Source organism: Benincasa hispida, chromosome 6 (genome assembly GCF_027475165.1).
Source record: "Benincasa hispida cultivar pf3 chromosome 6, pf3_genome.v1.1, whole genome shotgun sequence".
Lineage (NCBI taxonomy): Eukaryota > Viridiplantae > Streptophyta > Magnoliopsida > Cucurbitales > Cucurbitaceae > Benincasa > Benincasa hispida.
This window is the reverse complement of record NC_143483.1, coordinates 32,510,726-32,532,258: the sequence shown is the minus strand read 5'-3', so window position 1 is coordinate 32,532,258 and position 21,533 is coordinate 32,510,726. Positions and strand designations below refer to the sequence as shown.

Sequence of the window (21,533 nt, the reverse complement as noted above, 5' to 3'; positions counted from 1 at the left end):
TCTCTTTTACAAATGGCAGGTTTCTTCATTTATCTTGGGATCATGGGCATGAATATCCATTATCTTTCTTTTTCCCCTTATATATATAAATAATATATATTTAGTAGAATATCCAATATATCTAAATTAGATGTGAGAATACTCAATCTACCCTTTTTTGTGCATTCTCTTTTATAATAGAGTCCCCAAAAATCAACCAACTAATGCCATTACTAGTATAGTAGAGGTGAAAACTTTAAGTAGGAAGCAATTGAAGTCCTCAATAATGCAAGATGTAATATTGAGCAGAATACAACACCAGATGCAGAAACAGATTTTCTTTCATCAGTACATGTTCTACTCATGGTACAAACCAATATCAACAATATTACAACAGAGTAAAGTACATCGGCAAGATCTCTCTCGGTTATCTGAGTGCCTGCAAAGAACGAACTACATAAACAAGAATACTACACCACAAAGTGGTAGCAGTAAATCCTACATACTAGGGATATACTATCAAACACTATAAGATAACAGAATGGATGAAGAGATAACAAATATGTCAACAAAATATGATTCCATTGTTTTGTTTTGGGAGTCAATTATGGCTCTCCCTCACCACGTATGGACTAACCTCTCAAGATATTGTTTGTGATTCAACTCTCTCAGAAAACCATCTTGGTTGCAAAGTTCTACAAGGAGACGTTGAAAGAAAGACTTATCAGTATCATGGGGAGAAATCTTGATGGAGGTTACTGAAGTACAGTATCAGAAGTGTACCGTTTGCTTACTGGATATACATGTGCTCTATGTTTAGCGCTTTGTTTACAGTGCAGACTTGGTTGCTAAAGCACGAACTTCGGATTGAGTTGACAATAGCTTTTCTCTAAGAAATACGTTATACTCATACAAACTTTTCATATTCTTCATGATATCAGACATGTCAATATCAGAACTATCTTTAAAGTCTGCATTAGGAAATCCAGAAACAACTCTGAGCATGGTCATTCAAGCATAAATCATTCGCAAATCTGGAGTAAAAGATCAATTTTCACGATTTAAGTATAGCAATGAAAAACTGTTAGGTACTTGAGTACTTTGGAGAACCACATCCCAAAAGCCAGCTATTGGGGTGAGAGAGCCAAACCACTTAAGTACCACATTGGTTATCCCATTCTAACCAATGTGGAACAAAGGCAGCCCATACTACCTTGGTTCCTAACAAAAACATGTTCCAAGACTAATCCAATCCATTCTCTTCTTATCACAAGGGTAGCATTATGTTCCTTGACAAGAAAAATATAAATGGTGGACAATGCAGAGGAAGAGTGGAAGTACCAGATACTGTTCTTAAACATCGGCGATAATTACCTATTGAGGGTGGTGGCGGAATAATATCTTCAGGATGAGAAAAATCTAAAGGTTGTGAAGAATCTCCCTTGAATGGAATGGTTTGTTGCTTCTCATAGGTAGAACCAAGTACTTGATGGTGCAGAGGCTGGAGGGAGAACATGGACATGGGATATGATTAGTGATTCAACATTAAAATTCCAATAACTTGGCAAGTTGTACATCAGCCAGATGGATTGTGGTCATATTAAGTAGCATGAAGGATATGTAAATGATGGAAAAAGAAGAAAATGTATTCTCATCAATCATGGACTTGTGCTAAAACATAAATATTACCACTAAATATTATTAACCAATACTTAATACTTAAAATATTCATTGTGACTTAGTTTTTCTCATCAATATTTAATATTTCTTAGTGTCTTTGTTTTTCCTTTTTACCACTAAATGTTATTAACCAATACTTAAAACTTAAAATATTCATTGTGACTTTGTTTTTCTCATCAATCCTTAATATTTCTTAGTGTCTTTGTTTTTCCTTTTTACCCTACTTGTAAGGAGTCTTTCTCCACCCTAAGAAGACCTAATTTCAACACTTGAGAATCAAGTCAAAATATTTATTTCATGTAATCAAGTAGATTCTGATCCTGGGACTGCAGGTTATAGGAATGATTAGAACAATCGTATTCATCTCAAGCCAAAAGGATCCACAAATTAAGAAAGAGAACTTGATCATCAAAGAGTTTTTCTTCTGTTGATGCAGTGCAATTTTAAACAGGGACAAAGGACTTTATTGCGTCAAACTTACTGCACATATGAGCAATTAATTGATAACAATAAAACATTATTGAGAGAGAAAAGTTGAAATGTTTTATTTGTAATTGATAAATAATTTATTGCCAACATGAGCATTAGCTCAATTGATGTAACTTTGTACTATCAAAGGTTCAACCTCCTCACTCCACATAAGAAATTGATTACTAGTTTGTGATTGTATGTGTTTTTCAACTTTTCTCTCTCAATAATAAGGCTTCTCTCTTGATTGATTTCTAACCAAAAATTAAATTTGTAATCAATAAATTAGTCCCAATGATTATTGCAAAATATTATGCAAGTTGATAATGGTTATTAAATAATCCTCTGTAGCTTTGTCCTTGCGTAGCTAGGGGGTGTTGTTTACATTTGGCATCTTTATGATTCCAAGATCAAGGTGTGAACTCCACATTCCACAGAATCCAACTCAGATGATTCCAAGATCAAGGTGTTAGGCAATATTGCGGGAGGTTAGTTTGGATCCTCCTTCCAAGATAAAGACCAGCTATCGTGATAAGCCAGTCTCTCCACTCTTTTGTGAAACATTGTCAGAGGAGAAAAGAAGAATTTATCAAGTGTTGATAGTCCATGGGAGGATAAGATTTAGAGGTGGCTTATTTTTTAACCTCCCTATGAATTCACACTTAACTTTTGTGTAGTTATCCATTTTTTATGATTTTTCATAATTTTTATAGTTCTCTTGTTCATTAGGATTTTTTTTTTTTTTTTTTTTTGTGCCCGCGTTTGTACTTTTCTTATAGCAACTAGAAAGTAGAAACTAATTACCAACCCCACATATGAAAGAGTGGTAAGGAGTTGAATAAACTTAGATAGTTAGATTTACTTGACACTGCTTAAGATTTTCAGATTAATGTGGTAACTTAACATGTAACCTAAAAAAATCAAGGAATTATAAACATGAAGAAATTTTTGAACCAGATTGATTAGAATTGCTTAGTCAAAATTTTCATGCCAAGCGACAGCGAAACTCACTAGCTCTTGTTTGGTTGCTATCATTCTCATTTCCTGGTCAGCAGCTGTTGCCTTCGGAGATTTCATATCTTGATTAGCAGTCTGCATATGATAAGTCCAATCAATTTGGAATTGGAAGAGATAGAAACTTGAAGGGACAATTTCAGAAAATAAATCAGATCACTACAAGAACATTACCTTCTTGGTAGATCCGTTCACATCTACGTTAAAACTGATAGCAGTACTACTTCCACTCAACCTTCGCTTGCGCGATGATCCATTCTTATGACTTGATTGACCAATGCAGTTGGGGCAACTTGATGTTTTTGATGGATCATTATAAACATCATCCAGTGCGCTGCAACCCCATGTATACATTACATATTTCCTCAACTAGAAAATAAAATTAGTCAGTTTGGCACCCATCATAGTTCAAGAGCTTTAGTTTCAGAAATCAATAATAACTTGAGAGAGAGATGAAGAAACACCTTATTCCAATGTTCTTGAGCTTTTCTTCGATTTCTAATTTTACGCATAACACTGTCTTCATTGCGGAGCTTTTTGATTCTGTACTCGAACTATAAAACAACCCAAGTTAGTGAAGTGAAACAATTACTCAATCTCGGAGAAAGAAGCAATACTTGGTTTCATTGTCACAATTTATGCTTTAGGGAGAGGGAAACTGGAAGGGAGCTAATTTTCTCTCCCATAACAATCGGTCATTTCTCATATGATTTCCTTTTCATTTCAAATTAAATCAATATCAATAACAAGCTCACTTGTGAAATAATGTCTGATGCTATGATGACAACTTATAACAGGTGTTATATATTTATTAGGTAAATATGCACGCACACATATATATATATATATATATATATATAAATCAGTGCTATTTGACACTAGTTCTTGCAAAATCCAAAACTGGAAGAGGAACATTATGATAGCATAAAAAGTTTGAGAACATAAAATGTATTAATTATTATTTACAAGCTTCAGTTTCACTTTTTGAGGAAAAGCCTTACCTGCACCAGAAGGTAGAAGAAAATGCCAACACTAATGCAATATAGGCCACCAAGATCTGCAAGGAAGCTAACTGCATAACAAAGAAACAGACAAATAGTACAACCAATCACAATGCTAGTCATTTGCCATTATAAACATTAGTTACTAGATAAGGTCTATTGAATGCTGGTTAATCTTTTACAGAAGCTAACCATTAACATTCAAATAGATTGATAGGAGAATCTGACATTCATACATAAAAGAGTCATTTCCAGAGGCAAAGAAGCATGGGCACATGTATGACACAAAGATACAATAGGATACAGACACAATGACTTGTTATTTTTTGAAAATCTAGGACAACGACCCAAGGAATGACAAATTTACTAGAATCTACCTTTTTCTAATCATATATAATTTTGATCGAGGAAATCTACAGTGATAGTTTATGCCTTTGTATACTTTGGAAATAAGTATGATGAATTTCACTCTCAAAATCTATTATTTTGTCATATATTATGATTTATCTTTATTTATTTAATATGCTTAAAAATGTCAGACATCAAATGTTGGATACAAATGTCATATCTCAATTGTACAACTCTATCCAACGGTATCTACCATGCTATCAAATGCTTGACACATGCCCAACAAATGTCAGAGTATAAGACATGGATATGTTTTTTTTTTCTTTTGGATAAGAAACAATTTCATTGATTAAAAGAAATCCGAAGATAACCATTGGTACATGAGGACCCCAATCATAGGGTGTACAAAAAGATCCTTTCAAAGGGAGTGCAAAAGGTGTTTCTAATTTGCAACAAGGAAAGAAAAATTGTGAATGTGTATAGCCTGTAAATCTTTGCACCAAAAAAAAGCATTGTGTATGATGGTATCAATAAGGTCCTTTGCTGTCTTAGCCTTGTCTTGGAAGATTCTAGCATTTCTTTCATCCAAAATCTTCCACATTACAGCACAAGTGATGCTTAACCAGAGGCATTCTTTGTCAGTTTTGAATGGAGTCCAGCCGATCAGTAGGTGAAGCCAATTTTGCAAATCATTTGGAGGAACCACAGACCAGTTGAAAGCGGAAAAGACTTCCATCCATATCCCTCTAGAGAAGGGGCAATCAAAGAAGACATGTTGGGCATCCTCATTGTTCATTTGACAGAGGCAGCACCAAGAGGGAGATAGGTGGATCCAAGGGCATCGTTTCTGTCCATAGTGTTTAGACAAGAGTTAGTGATTTCCCATAGGAGGAATTTTACTCTCTTTGGGCAGGGACAGTTCCATAATTTCCTGAAAAGGCCAGTCGATGGTGAGAGTGGGTTGGATATGAGGGAAGAGTATAGAGACTTTGTAATGAAACCCGTGTGGCCAAGCTTCCATATCCATTGGTCCTTTCTATTAGTAAGGTTTAGATTTGGGATAAGTTGAGTAAGAGCAGCCCATTCTTCAATCTCATCTTTAAGATTTCTTCTAAAGTTTAAGGACCAAGAACAAGTTGTAGCATTCCAAGCCTCCTTAACTGAAATATTTTTTGTGGTAGATAGCCGATAGAGCCTAGGAAAGGTCTAATTGAGGGCTGAACCAGCAAGCCAATAGTCTGTCCAAAATGCAATGGAGGAACCATCGCCAATCTCACACTGTATATTTCCATAGATAAGGTCCGTTTGTTGTAGGATGTATTTCCAAGGGCTTTTGGTTGATATTCTTTTGTGTTCTGCAGCCTTGAGATCAAAATGGTGTGATCCATATTTGGCTTTGATAAGCATCCTCAAAAGGGCCTCTTTTTCCGTATGAAAACGCCAAATCCATTTGGCAAGGAGCGCTTTGTTTTGTTGTTTTACATCAGTGATCCCCAATACTCCTCCTTCATCCAGTGATTTCTTCATTTTGTCCCATTTTAATAAATGAGATAATTTGCTATCCCTGTGACCCAACCAAAGAAAGTTTCTAAAACATCTGTCAATGGCATCAATGATTTTCACAGGGGCGCGGTAGAGGGATAAGTAGTAGACAGGTAGATTAGATAGGGTTGCTTTCAGAAGGGTCAGTCTGCCTCCTTTTGAAAGGAAATTGTGTTGCCAAGAATGAAGTCTCTTGTTAATTTTGTCTAAAATTGGCTGCCAAAAGGTAACTGTGGTTGGTTTTCCATAAAGGGGCGGACCTAAATATATGGTAGGCCATATCCCAACCTTACAATCAAATCTATTGGCAATAGAGACCACCCAATCATCCTTGCAATTGATGCCCTGAAATTCAGATTTTTGCCAATTGATGTTGAGATCGGAAGCATATTAAAAAAGAGTGATTAAATTGAAGAGGTTTTGGATCATCCTCTCATTGCTGATGGAGAAAATTAGAGTGTCATCAGCAAAAAGGAGGTGATTGATGTTGTGAGGCGAGTTTGGGATAGTGTATCCGCTAATAAAACCTTTTGTATCCGCCAAAGTGAGGATTCTGCTAAGGCTATCCATGGTGATAATGAACAAAAAGGGGGATAATGAGTCACCTTGTCTAAGGCCCCTAATTGCTTTAAATTTCTCCCTAGGTTTGCCATTTTTAATGATGGAGAAGTTTGTGGTAGATATGCAACCTTTGATCTATTGTCTCCATCTTGTGCCAAAACCCTTTGCAATTAACAATTCATCAAGGAAATCCCAATCCACCTTGTCAAAAGCTTTCTCAATGTCTGGCTTGATGGCCACCCCTTTTATTTCCTTTGCATGCCATTCTTCGATGATTTCGTTAGCAATCAATGAAACATCTAGAATTTGCCTACCTTCCACAAAGGCCGATTGGTGGATCATGATAGTAGATGGAAGGACTTTTTTTAAGCGATTTGATAGAACCCGAGCAATAATCTTGTATACGCCCATAGTGAGGCTGATAGGTCGATAATCTCCCACCTTCTTGGCATCAACTTTCTTAGGGATTAGGCAAATATAAGTTTCATTCACGTTGGCATTGATGATTCCATTCTCAAAAAAATCTTGGAACACTCTAATTAAATCAGTTTTTAGAGTGTTCCATGATTTTTTAAAGAATTTTGATGTGTAACCATCGGGCCCGGAGTTTTGTTAGTGCCTAGAGCCTTGATTGCTGTCCAGAATAAGACATGGATATGTTACCTAAACTAAAGTATTCATTCTTCATAAATAAGTGGAAAAAGAGGAATAACAAGCTTATTCAAGAGCTCATTGGGAGATCTAAAGACCTATGAGCTAATAACAATAATAACCTCAAGAAAAATGTTTATGTCTTACCATATTGGTGATCTCACTAAGATTATTAACATCATCACTAGTGGCTATGAGATTATTAACGTCATCACTGGTGGCGATCTCATAGGTCCTCCCCTATCAAATGGCAAGTATACATGGTCCAATTTTAGATTGTCACCAGTGATGACGTTAATTGATCGATTTCTCATTTCGGGCTTGTGCATTGATAAGTTCACTAGTGGCATTGTCAAACACCGTCCTCGACCAACATCTGACCACTATTTGATCCACTTGACTCTTGGCAGAGATGGGGTCCTGGTAACTTCAAATTTGAAAATATGTGGATGGAACAACATTCCTTTACCAATCTGCTCTCCAGTTGGTGGCAAACGGTATAAATGGTTAGGCTGGCCATGGCTTTATTCAAAAGCTGAAAAATCTCAAGCAAATACTAAAAATATGGAACAGAGACACATTTGGTTGCTCACAAACCAAAAAAACAGATCTGGTGACCGAATTAAGCAGGCTGGATGATTATGAAGAGGCATATGGTTTCGACCAAGCTGCACAACTCCGAAGGACTTCTATTAAAGCCGAACTCATTGATCTATCTTTCTCGGAGGAAATTAGTTGGATGAAAAAAATGTAAAATTAAATGGATCAAGGAGGGGGTCGATAATAGTAGACTTTTTCACGGATTTATGTCCTACAGAAAAAGAAAGAACACGATTGTTGAGATTCTTTCTAAACAGGGGCAAAGCTTGCTTGATGACAATGAGAGTGAGGCTTAGTTTCTTGAATTCTACCATGATCTATACACAAAAGAGATTGGCAGCAGAGATCTTCCTCCCATTGACAATTGCGACCCTATCTCATCGGAGCAATCTTATGCCTTGGAAGCCCCATTCATTGAAAATGTAGTTTCTGATTTGGGAACTCATAAATCCCCGGGCCCTGACGGTTATACTTCAGAGTTCTTCAAAAAGTATTGGAACATCCTTAAGGATGATATCAAAAAGAGTGTTTCGATTTTTTTGAGAAAGCTATTATCAATGCTAACCTCAATGAGACGTATATATGTCTGATTGCTAAGAAAGTTGATGCCAAAAAGGTTGGGGACTACAGACCGATCAATCTCACCACATGCCTTTACAAAATTATTGCAAGGGTCTTATCCGAAAGATAAAGAAAGTCCTACCAAACACCATCACCAAAAATCAATTTGCCTTTGTGGTTGATCAACAGATTATTGATGCTTCCTTGATTGCAAATGAATTGATTGATCACCACATCAAAAACAAAACCAAAGGCTTGGTGATAAAGTTGGATGTTGAGAAAGCTTTTAACATGGTTGATTGGGGTTCCTTGACAAAATATTCGCTGCAAAAGGCTTCAGTAATATCTGAAGAAGATGGATTAGGGGTTGTATTTCTTCTACAAACTTCTCCATTATTATCAATGGTAGACCTAGAGGTAAAATCAAAGCATCTCGTGGCCTCCGTCAGGGAGACCCCATCTCCCCTTTCCTATTCACCTGGGTGGTTGATCATCTCAATAGAATGCTCACCAATGGGATGATCGCTGACCACATTGAGGGCTTTACGATTAGAAGTTATGGGCTCAACATCAACCATTTGCAATTTGCTGATGATACAATTCTCTTTTCATCCTACAATGATGAAAAATTGGCAAATTTATTTAAGATTATTGGATCATTTGAGCAAGCCTCCCGTCATCGCATCAACCATGCCAAATATGGGATTTTAGGCATTCACTTAGATAACGCCTTGGTTAGTATAGTGGCTGCTTCATATGGCTGCAAGGTTGGCACTTGGCCATCTACATACCTCGGATTACCATTGCATGGGAAACCATCATCTATTACTTTTTGGGAGCCTATCATTCAAAAGGTGGAAAGACATCTTAATAGTTGGAATGACACTCATGTCACCAAAGGAGGCCGGCTTACTTTGATACAAGCCACTCTTAGCAACCTCCCTACATATTACTTGTCTATCTTCAAGATTTCATCCAAGGCTATTGATTGAATCGAGAAACTTTAGTGGAACGGGCAAAAAGATAATAGAAATATCCATTCAATTAGATGGGAAATTGTTCAACTTCCCACTAAAGAGGGGGGCCTTGGCTTGATTGATTTGAAAAAACGAAATAATGGCCTATTAGCAAAATGGACTTGAAGATATCAAACCGAGAAGAATGCCCTTTGGAGACTCTTTATTGATACAAAGTATTGTTTACCATTACAACCACAAAATAGGCTCAAAAGATTCAAAGGACCTTAGGTACACATAGCTAAGATGAGTGACCTCATCCTCGATAACATTGTTCATGTGATTGGCAATGGTCGCAATACTTTATTATGGAAAGACCATTGGGTAGGAACCACCCCCCTTAAAGATGCTTTCCCGAGGCTTTTTGCTCTATCCGACCACAAAGAGGCCTTTCCTTTGCTCAATGCTAGAACCATGACCATCAAGCATGGGACCTTGGAATGAGACATAACCTAACAAAAACCGAGATTGTGGAATGCTCTTGCCCCCAATCAACCCTACAACGAATGATACTTGGAGATGGATTCTTGATAAATCTGATCAGTTTTCATCAAAGTCAATCACTCTACACATGGCCTCTAGAGGACACAATCAGAATGCTTCTCTTTACAAGAATATTTGGAAAAGTCCCATCCCAAAAAAGGTTTGGTTCTTCCTATGTGAAGTCAGTCATGGTAGTAGCATATATACTGCAGATGTTCTCATCAAAAAGCCCTGATTTCATCAGGTCCTAATCGGTGTGTTCTTTGCCATCAAAATAGTGAATCCATTATGAATCTATTGATCTTTTGCGACTTTGCTTAATCATTTTGGGAGAGAATTCTATGATGCTTCAACTACCATATAGTGTTCCCAAATGACCCTCTCACTTTATTGAATGTGCTTCTTATTGGCTACCCATTAAAAGCAGAGAGGGAGATCTTGTGGACCTTCACTATCAAAGCATATTTATGGCTCATTTGGAATGAACAAAACAATCGGGTCTTTGAAGATAGAGAGATGAATTCCACTCGCTTTTTTTTATCATCTTTTGTATACTGCTCTCACTTGGTGTAAACTCACCCCATCTTTTTGTGATTACAGTCGTACATCTCTTGCTACATAGTGGAATACTATTACGTAATCTCTCACAGAAATTTGCCATTTTGTAATGTCATACTATAAATGAAAATTTTCTGACTGTTTCTCATTTAAAAAAAAAAAACGATTCAAAGAATTCAGCTTGTTTGTGCAAACTTACATAAAGGTTTATACATGGCAATGAAGCAAAACACTTACCAGGGCCCAAAATATTTTGACTCTGTACCTCAACGATGTACGAAGAGAGAAGATTGATGTACAAGGTGATGTTGAGTAGTCCATCATTTGGATTTTCAAGGGATAATTGGAGCTCATTGGTATTTTGAAATGATGAACCTGAAACAAACTCATGAAATAAAGGCTGCATGAGCTTGGAATCCTGTTTATTACTGTATATTCTTGGAAATAGGTTAAACTGCACTATATTTGCATTCTTCCCTCTGAATGTAACTGGTGTATCATCAAAATTGCTTCGATTTTTCAATGTTCCACTAACAAAACTTTCCTGATTCTTTTGAACATGATCCTTAGCAGATATGTTAAACTCAAATCCAACAGCACTTGCAGGATTATTTGGAAGATCAACAAACTGCCATGAGATATAAATATCATCCTGAATGAAACGGCATCTTTCACACTTCACACTTATAGTTGGCCCTTCACTCCTGTTTTGACAGGAGAAGTTTGCAAAATTTGACAGAGACATTACTTTCTGTTCCAGAAAACCAGGATTTCCAAACACGATAGTATCAAGACCACGAATATTTGCACAACTCATAGTAGAGACTGTGGTTATATTAAATTCAATGTCATTCACAAAGGAAATCAAGTCTGGTGCATTTGCTGCTTTCACATTATGCACTTCAATGCTTCTCTTAGATATGATTTGGTAAAGCAACCTGAGAAAGCACTGAAAGACCAAGTCAATATGAAACCAACATAAGAATTAATTATGTGACAGTCCAGATGAAAGAATAAATAAATTAGTACATACGCAGCAAACAGGCCAATGAAAAGTATCCAACTTGCTATTGAGAATGTTCCACCAAGTTCAGTTTTACGTTTCCTGACTACCTTTTGGTCATCCTTCAACACAGATAAGATTGCAAGCTAATTAATAGGAAGAACAAAAGAAAGAACATTTATGAATTGGAATTTTCTAAAAACCAGAAATGATAATTTCCCTTAATTAGTGTGCATGACCAAAAACAAAACTTCAGGTAACAGGTTCTGCGCTGCTGACAATCACAAATGAAAGGAAAAAGAAACAGAATTGATATTCAAGAAGACCCATAAATCGGGGTTACAATTAAATCTAATCAAAGTGGCATGAGCATCTTTAGAAACTTGGATGGCCAGCCTAGTGACTTCTAATTCTCCCACCAGAATGACCTCCCTAAAAATCTCTTTGGGAACAGCTACTATATCAGCAGCAGTTCAAAAGAACAGACAGCTACTACAGACAGCAGTTCAAAAGAGAAACTAAAAGCACAATTATTTAAGTTGATGTTTGAAGGGAAGAATTTTCTTGACGTGGTACTGAAAGGACTCTGGTCAACTTTGGATGAGTTGGATCTCTTTTCTTTCCTTTTTAAAAGAGACAATTTCATTGATATTATGGAGTTACAAATTAAAGAGATGAGTACTTGGCATCTTCATCTCACGAGAAATCTAAAAAGTGAAGAGATGGTAGAGTTTACTAGCTGGACCTTCCTTCTCCTATTTCAGCAAAATGACGTATGGACTTGAAATCTTGATAGAAAATCGATGGAACAAAAGAGGAGATTTCTGTCAAATCCCTTTTTGAACACCTCCCCCACAGATTTTTTCACCCTGCCTACTACTACTACTAGGAGTTGAAACATCGTTTGGAAGAGAAAAATTCTAGAGGTCAAAATATTTTTTTTCAAACCTTTGAATAAAGAAAATTTAACAAATGTTAAGGTACAGAGAAAATTCTTTTAAGTCCCCTGCTTTCTCCAGATTGGTGCATTTTGGGTAGAAATCATGTGGAAAAGCAGAACCATCTCTTCCTAAATTGCTGTCATCTACAATGCTGTAAAATAATTTGTTCAACAGATTCCATTCAACATTGAAGCATTTTTTTAGTGTTTGCCTTAAACGAGAAAAGAGGAGCACGTACTTGTGAAATTTCAATAAAAGGTTCTTATTTTCTCTAAATTCTCTCTTTACTTACCTTTATCCCCCAATCACTTAAAGATTTCCTCTAACTTTTCTGGCCTTAAATTAAAGAAGAAACCAGAACTTATTGGAAAAATGCTATCACGACCAATTTTGGGAGAATAAGAGGACTTCCAGACACTTCTAATGATTTTCTGTATCTAACAATTTTTATAGCTTCAAACCAGTAGTATCCAAGAGATATTTTCTTATCATTCTTCCTTTTCTCATCCATACAAATTGGAGTTCTTTTTCGTAAACTCCCAAGGCTCCCTTTTGTGCTTTTAAAATCCATACATATCTTGATCATCATCCATAGTGTTTGATTGTCGGTCTGTTTAGCTTGGATGGTCAGACATAGATTGCTGAAGCTTTATCCAGTTAAGTTTGCATTTCATATCCTGAACATTGCATCTTGAGGAATTGAACAACTGCATAACTAAATTCATGAACGTCTACGAACTTCATCAAATTTAGTAACGTACATTAATGTCGGTTAACCAAAGAAGTTCACAACTTATACTTTGCAAACCAAAAACCATAAATGTATGTGCCAGAATTGTTTGAATTCCAAATTCTATCTCTTATCTAAAAATTGAAACGGTTAATACAGGGGAACATCTAGCATAATGCACAGTGGAAAAGATTAAAGTGTAAACAAAACCGCTATAATTAAAGCCATTACGTAACCAAAGCAAAACGAGGATTCCATTCCAATATGAATAGAAGAGTCGTTAACTTCCTTGAAAAGGTCAGAAAAATAATATATATATATATATTCCATCATTAAGCGTGAAATTCTAAGCTATAGAGCTAAGAGAACTAACCAGCCAATGTCTTGAAGCAAAGCAAACATCCAATCTGCTAACCCACCATCTCATCCTGAACCAGATATTTCTGCCATCCCCAAGCTTCATAAATCTAAGGAATATGCAGAAGAAAAGCCAAGAAAGCAGCATGACGAGAGTGGCCTCCAGAAACACAGCCTGAGACTGTGTGATCTTCCTGATGGAATCAAAGGAGAATATGGTCTCAGGGAAACTAACAGCATAGGTCTGGAGCCGCCCTGTAGTAATGGCGGAAGTGCGGCTGAAGAGAACACAACTGTTGTTGGTTCGATTAAGAAGCTGGCCTGGTGGGCATGCACAGAGGCTGCCATTGTAGCGGAAGCTATTGCTTGGACATGACATTCGCAATCCTTTACAAACAACCCAGAAATTGAAAAACCTCGAGAAGCTGAAATGGGATGTGGGGTTTACAAGAAGACCTGTCCTGTTCTTCTGAAGGTTTCGTAACTTTAATTCTCGATCTTTGTGCCAGAATTGTCCAATTCTAACTACTGATAACTTCTGAATTTGGGTAGTTTATCATGAACAGTGATAACAATGGAGGAAACTAAAAACCCCATCAAACATGCATGATGAAAAACTCTAATTCACCAAAGATTAAACCAGTGAAATGGGTTATTGGGTGAATCGAGAAAAACCTAACAAAAAAGTTTGTATGGGGTCTCCAGATTCTTAACGATCCTTTCCTTGTTTTAACCAAACGTGGGTGAGAATCTATGAGCTGTGAGAGGCCAATGAAAGAGAAAAGAAAGAACAAAATGGTGGCGGCCTAATGGGGATTCTTGAGAAATCGTAACGGAATTGGGTTACCTTTTATAATTTCTTTCTACCCTATTTCTGCCATTTGATTCTGAATTCTTTTGTAGTTTGTGGGTCGTAGTTGTTGATGAGCAACTGAAGAAAAGAATGGGAAAGAGAGAGACAAAAAGAGAAGCTTTCTGAGTTACATTTTTCCCTTTTTGATTCTGTCTGTAGAACAGTCAAATTTTTTCTTCAATTCAAAGCCAAACAACAACAAAACTGTTGGTTGAATTGAAATTCGAAGCTACGCTCTCTATAGAAATTTCAATAATGGTCTAAATTGTTGTTCATTTCAATAATGTGAATGTTTGAATTCATACAGTTGTTGGCACACAAACATTTGTATTTGATTACCTTTCAAGCTCTCTTATTTTGAAATATATCATGTATAACAAGAAAAGTTCAATTCATTCTGCCATTGAGTTTTGGTTTTAATTTAGTTGGTGTGATTTTAAAGGTTGGGATGATTTAATCAAATCTCACTAGATAAGCCTAGTATTGATTATAATTTTAAAGGTTGGTGGTTCCTCCAAATTTCGTCTTTTGAAAGTTACAATATTATTTGACATTTCATAAATGTTTTTGAAACTGTTCTTTGAGTAAAAATTCATACATATTTTTGGAACGATCCTTTGAGTAAAATTTATTTAATCGAGTTTATACCTAGAATGATAGGACAATGACCAAGATTAGGTGGTGGTCTAAATTTCCATTCTAGACTCCAAGTTCTATTCACAATTCTAAAGCATTTCTACTTCAATCGTAGTTTTGAAATGTTTATACAATATTAAGGATGACATTGCAACTTTTGGAATAATAAAACCACTTATCATAGGTGACCTTAAACATCATTCCATATTCCATTTTCTAGGTGAATCTGTAAAGAAATTTTACTCCAGTGCCATTTTTAAGGCAATATTACAACTTCGAAAGAATAGAAGAATGTAGCAAATAGCAAAGTTAAATGGTCTTCATGGTTTCTTGGATGACAAAAATTGTACATCAATAAATATATGAATATTTATTTTGATATTGATGAGTATTAATTGTGGATGTCATAATAGCACTTAGATAATGTGACTATATATATATATATATATATATATATATATATATATATATATATATATATATATATAACTTGTCGATTTTCCGACCATCGATTTTGGACTTGTGAAAATACTGATTGATCGATCACACGAATAGTCAGGGGAAAAAAAAGAAACTGAACAGAAAAAAAAAATATTGAAGTAGAAAAAGAAAGAAAAGGAGAAAGAAAATTAGAAGACAGAGAAAATGAGAGGAGAAAGAAAGAAGAAGAAAATGATGAGAGAATTTGAAAATGGGAAGATAAAAAGAAAAAAAAAAGAAGAAGAAGAAGAATCTAGAAACATTGGGAGAGGAGGGAGAGTGGAAAAGATGAGAGAGAAAAAATAGTTTTTAAAAAAAATAGTAATCATAATTTGCAGATTGAAAAGTGGAAAGAAAAAAGAAATTTCTTTTTCAATAATAATCCTAATTTGTATTGGGAAGAGTAAAAACCCAAATGGTCTTTCTCAATTTAATGACATAATTGCAGCAATATAATATCGAAGCGTCAATGTTGTTTTTTTCTTCTTTTACATAGATTAGGGGGTAGTTTCAGAGATAATAATTAAATATATAATAATATATTTAAATAATTGTAAATATTGTAAAATCTATTTGTTGTATATTTTTTTTTTGTAATATGATCTATCACTAATAAACTCCTATTAATTATATTGTCTATCATTATTAGACTTTGAAAGTAAAATCTAAATTTTGTTATATTGTAAAATTTTTTTCATGGTATGATTTTTATAAATATTTTTAATGGAATTATTATATTTGTATTTGCCTCTTTGTTCTTTTTCTTTTTTTCAAATATCGATCGGTTTAGTTGATTGAGCTTGCCTACCAACCCTAGCTGGCATATACCATTAAATCAATCGATCGAAGTTAGTTTGATCAGTTTTAATTGATTGGCTCAATTTTCTCATTCATGATGCTCACCCCTATGTTTAAGCTTTAAGCATCTATCTTATATCAATAAAGTTCAATCAAAGTTTAGTTCCAAAAACTTTTTGTTTTGTATTCAATTGGAATTATATGTCCAATAAGTTAACATATTTTAAAAAGTCTTTAACTAATAGGTCCTTTAATTTGTTTTTGTTGTCTAATAGGTCCTTGACCTATTTAAAATTTTAAAATAAATTATGGATACAATAAATGCAAAATTGAAATCTTATAGTCTAGTCACAAAATGCAATTTTATCTACTAGATCACTTAGTTTTATTTTTTAAAACTTTTGTCATGGATCGATAGGATATAAAATTGAAAGTTGAGGGATTTATTAGACATTTTTATAGTTCAATAGCCTATTAGATACAAAATTGAAAGTTCAACGACTTACTAGACATTTTTTAAAGTTTAAGGATCAAATAGACATAAACCTGAAAATACAAAAACTAAATTTGTAATTTACTATCAATAATTATACCACTTTTCCTTTTTATTATAGTTACTTTTTAGAAATTAACCCGTGATGTACGTGAAATTTATAGTTTTTTTTTTTAATACATAGAAAAAAGCTTAAAAAGATTCTAATTAATGAAACAGTCTTCTGCATTGGTAGATTCAAATTACCATAACTATTTGAAGGTGAAAATAAAATAAGAATTTATAAAATGTAATGGGCAAGTGACATGATTGATATTTGTTAAATTGTGATATTTCATACCTATGATCTAAATTACACTCAAATATAAAAGGATACATCATTACGTCATGTAACCACTTCAACTCAAATAGTTGCAATGAGGCAAATTGTGTGCCTTTTCATTCAAACATATATTCATGGTTAGATTGTGATGTTTCATATTATGATTTAGATCACATCCATACATAATAAAAAGATTTACCACTTGATCATATAACTACTTCGATCCAAATTAAAATAGTGTTTTGTTATTTTTAGATTTTCATGTTAATGATTTAATAATCAATAATTTATATTTTTACTTTTTTTTAAAATCATTTGGTTACCCTTTTAATTTCATACTTTAATTTAAACCAAATATTTTTTCTTTTTTTAAAAGGTTCGTAATAATAGTCTAATAACTGGAGAAAAAAATAGCGTGATTCAAATCTTTTACCATGACTAAAGCAAACGAGGGAGGTATCTAATTATAGACTGATTAGATTATGCAGTGTGTCCTATAAAATAATGTAATGACCCAAACTTTTCAAGGACTCTACTATGGTCACTACAACATGAATGAAAATTTATAATCATCACAAAAACGACCATGGTGCACAAATTTATTTAAAAATAAATTTGACAACATCGAAACTACTTTCAAACGAGAAATTAAAACAATCGAGAACTATTTCTTGGGTCCCCTAAAAACGTTAAAAACTTAAAATTTGTTGTCCAACATCAAGATCTAATTCCAAAACATTAAATAATATGAGAAACATGAAATTTATGCGGAAGTGTTGAAAACAAGTTCCAATAGCACAACTCACGAATTTCTCCCATCATTTGTTAGCGTATCTTTGCCCTTACCTGAAAATATAATATAAGAAAGAGTGTATAAAACTCAATAAGTAACCCCACTATCGGGGTCAGACTGTGCATTTATGTCCAATAATGGTGTTAAGAGGGCAACTGACACTTTCACATCATGACATTTGTATCATCAATAACATTTACAATGTAACTCATGGTACATGTTTCAGAGTCCCACAATATATTTCATAACAAACACATGCAAATAATTTCATGCTTGCAAATCTATTATATAGATATAATTAGTCATGCTTCCGAACAATGTCCAAGTAAACCAAACATTATCATAAGTTTATGTCGCCTGGCTCAATGGCGATTCCAATAGTAAGATTACTTACCTCAATTTTAAGCCTCAAACATTAGTAAAGCAATAATCTCCACAAAATCCTTGAATTAAAACCTAGAACATAAACCCAATTTTAAGCCTTAACCAATCATCAAATTAACCAAAGTTTAATCCAATATAACTTTACCCAAAGTGTGGCTTGGGATTCAAAATCATTTCCAATCTCCCAAAACAATGCGACTCTAGGCCACCTACCAATACTTAAGAGTTCAAATCCAAAATCACTGGGTAAAGTTAAATCCAAACTAAAATTGAATGGGTAACCAAGATTCACAAGAAAACTCACCAATATTGTGATCAAATCTTTTGGTTTTGACCGAAACGTTGATGAACCTTATGTCTACAAGAAAATCATTAACGGTAAAGTAGCTTTCTTGGTACTTTATGTAGATGATATCCTACTCATTGGGAATAAAAAGGGTCTAATGTTAACAAAAGAAAAAAAAGTTGCTAGCATAAAAAAAGAATAAAGTAAATTTGCAGAATTAACATAACAAAATTAACATAACCTTCACTAACGTGTGTGTGTGTGCATGGATAGAGGTGAAAAGAGCTACCTACATCGTGTCTAGTTAGGGGCCGCGAGAAAAGAGTGATAGGTTCCCTACGGTGTGAGTGTGAAAGCTATCCCTCTAGGTAAAAGAAATGTCCATTACATTTTGGTGCATGAGTTTAAACCCTTATCTTAGAATTGCCTCTCTTTTTTGCAAGTTAGGTATATCTTAGACCAATAATCGAGCCAGTGTAGGGAAAAGAGGAATTAAGAGTTGGATATCGCCTTTCTACTAGTTTTTTTTTACTACGAGCATCTACTACTATGTTCGCCTTGCCTGGATGATACAAAATCTCACAGTCATAATCTTTTTCTAACTCCAACAATCTGTGTTGTCTCATATTTAATTCCTTCTGAGTAAAGAGGTATTTCAGGTTGTTGTGGTATGTGAAAATTTGTATCTTCTCTCCATATAAATAACATCCTAGGTTGTCTTATGAGTCTCGAACCGCATCTTCTCTCCATATAAATAATGTCTTAATAACCCTAAATCCAATAAACTAACATCCTAGGTTGTCTTATGAATCTCGAACTGTATGTGGAGACATACAGGGATCAATGTTCAAGATAAAGCTTAAAGGGTCTATAGTATAGGGATAATGTTGGGTACCTTATCCTAGTGACACTATGGATATGGCCAACTTTGTATTTGATATAAACGCAATGATCCAACATGTTCTTATATATGACATGCACGTAGGGGTATCCTATGCAATGAGTTTGCATATGATCGGACCACAAAATAGTAACCACTAGATGTAACTTCATTAACTAGTTAGGCTTCTATTTCAATAGGATGACCTAGGCAACTTAGTCTTAATCCTACGTCTATTATAAACTCCTGTTCATGAGGGATTGTCCTTTGATTTTTATGGGTGAGATTGTCCAGTTTGTTGACTCAATATGCCTACCATTTTGGGGACAAGATCGAGTAGGAGCTAGGAACATAATAATACAAGACAAATTTTACTTTTTCCCGACTTTAGGATAAATAGATGAGTGTTCCCTTAAGTGATATCTCTGGGACTTGAACAAAGGGCCCTACCCTCTCACTAGCTCGAGAAGGGTTTCTATTTAATGGTTGGACCATAAATAGGTTGTTCATTAGATGAGCATTAGTACTTAAGGATAAAGTAGTAACCTAGGAGTAAGACCGTAATTTTGACCCAGTTGGTTGTTAGCTCTAAAAAAGAGCTAATTTTATATCCTTAATCTTACTGATTTAAATAATTCGTATGCTTCAATTGTCTTATTTATATGTAAATCGATTTTGGAGAGCAAGTGTGTTGTTGGGATGAAAATCGAGCAAAAAAGAAGCAAAAACAGGAGTTAGATGCACCTTATTGAGTAAAGATGCCAAAATGACCAAACTACCCTTGAGGGCAGCGTTGCAACCTTTCCCTGACCCTCGCCTGATGCTGAAAGGCAGTAAGCATCGCATTATGGACAAGTAGTCAGCATCGCAACGCTCCTCCAATGCTCCAACTCGAAGCTATTGGACAGTAGCTATCAAATAAGACAACATTACAACGCTTAGCAAAGCGTTGCAATGCTACAAACTTTAACGAGCAACTACTTCTGCGTGCGCACAACCGAGCACCGAAACAATGTTGCAGTGCCTCTTAGACGCTTGAGGTCTGATTCAGCCACAGCGTTGGAACACTCTTTGTAGCAGTGCGACGTTGCGATCATTCTACAAATAGGAAGTTTTGCTTGCAGCTAAAGGTTTAAAGAAAAATACCAAAAAGAGGACAATTTGGGCAAAAATTGGGACAATTTCTAGGCATTTTCTCAACAGATTCATCATTCTTCCATATTCATTCTTTGATTCTTTCATGTTTCTATGCAAGGCTAGGTAAATTATTCCTTGGGTTTAGTTGTAGTTCGATTTCTTGAAGATTTCTAGTTAATTGTACTGAATTCTGTGAACTCTTTGGGTTGATTTGGCTAAGTTTTAATGGAATTTTATTGAATTGATCTGATGAATAGATTGTATTAAAATTCTTGCTTGCAAAATCTTCATGGCGCTATGCACAATTGATGATTGAGTTGCACAAACTAGGATTGCATGTGTTAGGCTAAGACTTTGTCTATCTTATGCATGTTTGCTCTAGTTTAATCTTGCCCAAATCAATTGTGCTATAAGATTAGCCTTTCCAACTTGTAGTATGTCTCAACATGTGAATCCCTTCGTAATGCAATTTAATTTTAACTTGGATTTTGTTGTGAAAGAAGATTTTAAAGTTAAATTAGGGCAAATTTGGTTTAATATCGAATTTGGTTAATTAGGCTATTAGTATCTCTAATAGGTTGTGGAGTTCACGGATTCGGTATCATTAATTGGTGTCTAATGATTGAAATTGACATACATACTATTCCCAAGTTCCCTTCTATTGTTTAACCCCAGCCCAATCATCTACTCACTATCGTTCGAACTTCTTTTCTTTGTATGTTACTTTTTAAATTTTGTTTTCACAAAACAAACAAACCCCTCTGTTACATGAATTCTTTAATTGACTTAACTAGTCAATAGTTTTCCTATGGATTCGACCCTGTTCTTACTGTTTTTACTGCGTTTTAGTTATTAATCTTAGGATCAGTGATTATATTTCTTTTTTTGGGGTCAGTGATCGTATGCGACAACGTTTCTATTTAAACCCGAACAAATTGGCGCTATTGCTGGGGAAACTTGGTAACTAACCTAGAAAAA

General features: G+C 34.8%; 1 protein-coding gene across 9 annotated transcripts; it reads right to left on the bottom strand.

Moving 5' to 3' along the window:
- Positions 1-240: 240 nt before the first annotated feature.
- Positions 241-14,688, bottom strand: LOC120079539 (uncharacterized). Of its 9 annotated transcripts, none has more exons than XR_005482257.2 (11): positions 13,510-14,688; positions 11,496-11,587; positions 10,700-11,400; positions 4,143-4,213; positions 3,606-3,695; positions 3,316-3,510; positions 3,139-3,219; positions 1,354-1,480; positions 763-950; positions 617-674; positions 241-418 (listed from the first exon to the last, which is right to left on the bottom strand). XR_005482257.2 is itself a non-coding variant. In XM_039033752.2 (10 exons), exons 1-9 carry the CDS (start codon positions 13,870-13,872, stop codon positions 808-810), a joined length of 1,863 nt encoding a protein of 620 aa, XP_038889680.1. In that variant the 5' UTR covers positions 13,873-14,683; the 3' UTR covers positions 241-674; positions 763-807. The 9 variants fall into 9 exon arrangements, 4 of the variants coding, with proteins under 4 accessions (XP_038889680.1, XP_038889681.1, XP_090170856.1 ...); XR_005482258.2 differs by having other exon boundaries at positions 774-950; positions 13,510-14,565; XR_005482259.2 differs by lacking the exon at positions 11,496-11,587 and having other exon boundaries at positions 10,700-11,411; positions 13,510-14,559.
- Positions 14,689-21,533: the final 6,845 nt, after the last annotated feature.

What these genes read in the sequence shown, in the direction of transcription:
- LOC120079539 (XM_039033752.2), bottom strand. Translation starts at nt 13,872, where the DNA reads ATGTCATGTCCAAGCAATAGCTTCCGCTACAATGGCAGCCTCTGTGCA. An exon ending in TTCATTGGCCTGTTTGCTGC is followed by an intron (nt 11,401 to 11,495) that starts GTATGTACTAAT and finishes GTGCTTTCTCAG; the next exon opens with GTTGCTTTACCAAATCATAT. An exon ending in TGAACGGATCTACCAAGAAG is followed by an intron (nt 3,220 to 3,315) that starts GTAATGTTCTTG and finishes TATCATATGCAG; the next exon opens with ACTGCTAATCAAGATATGAA.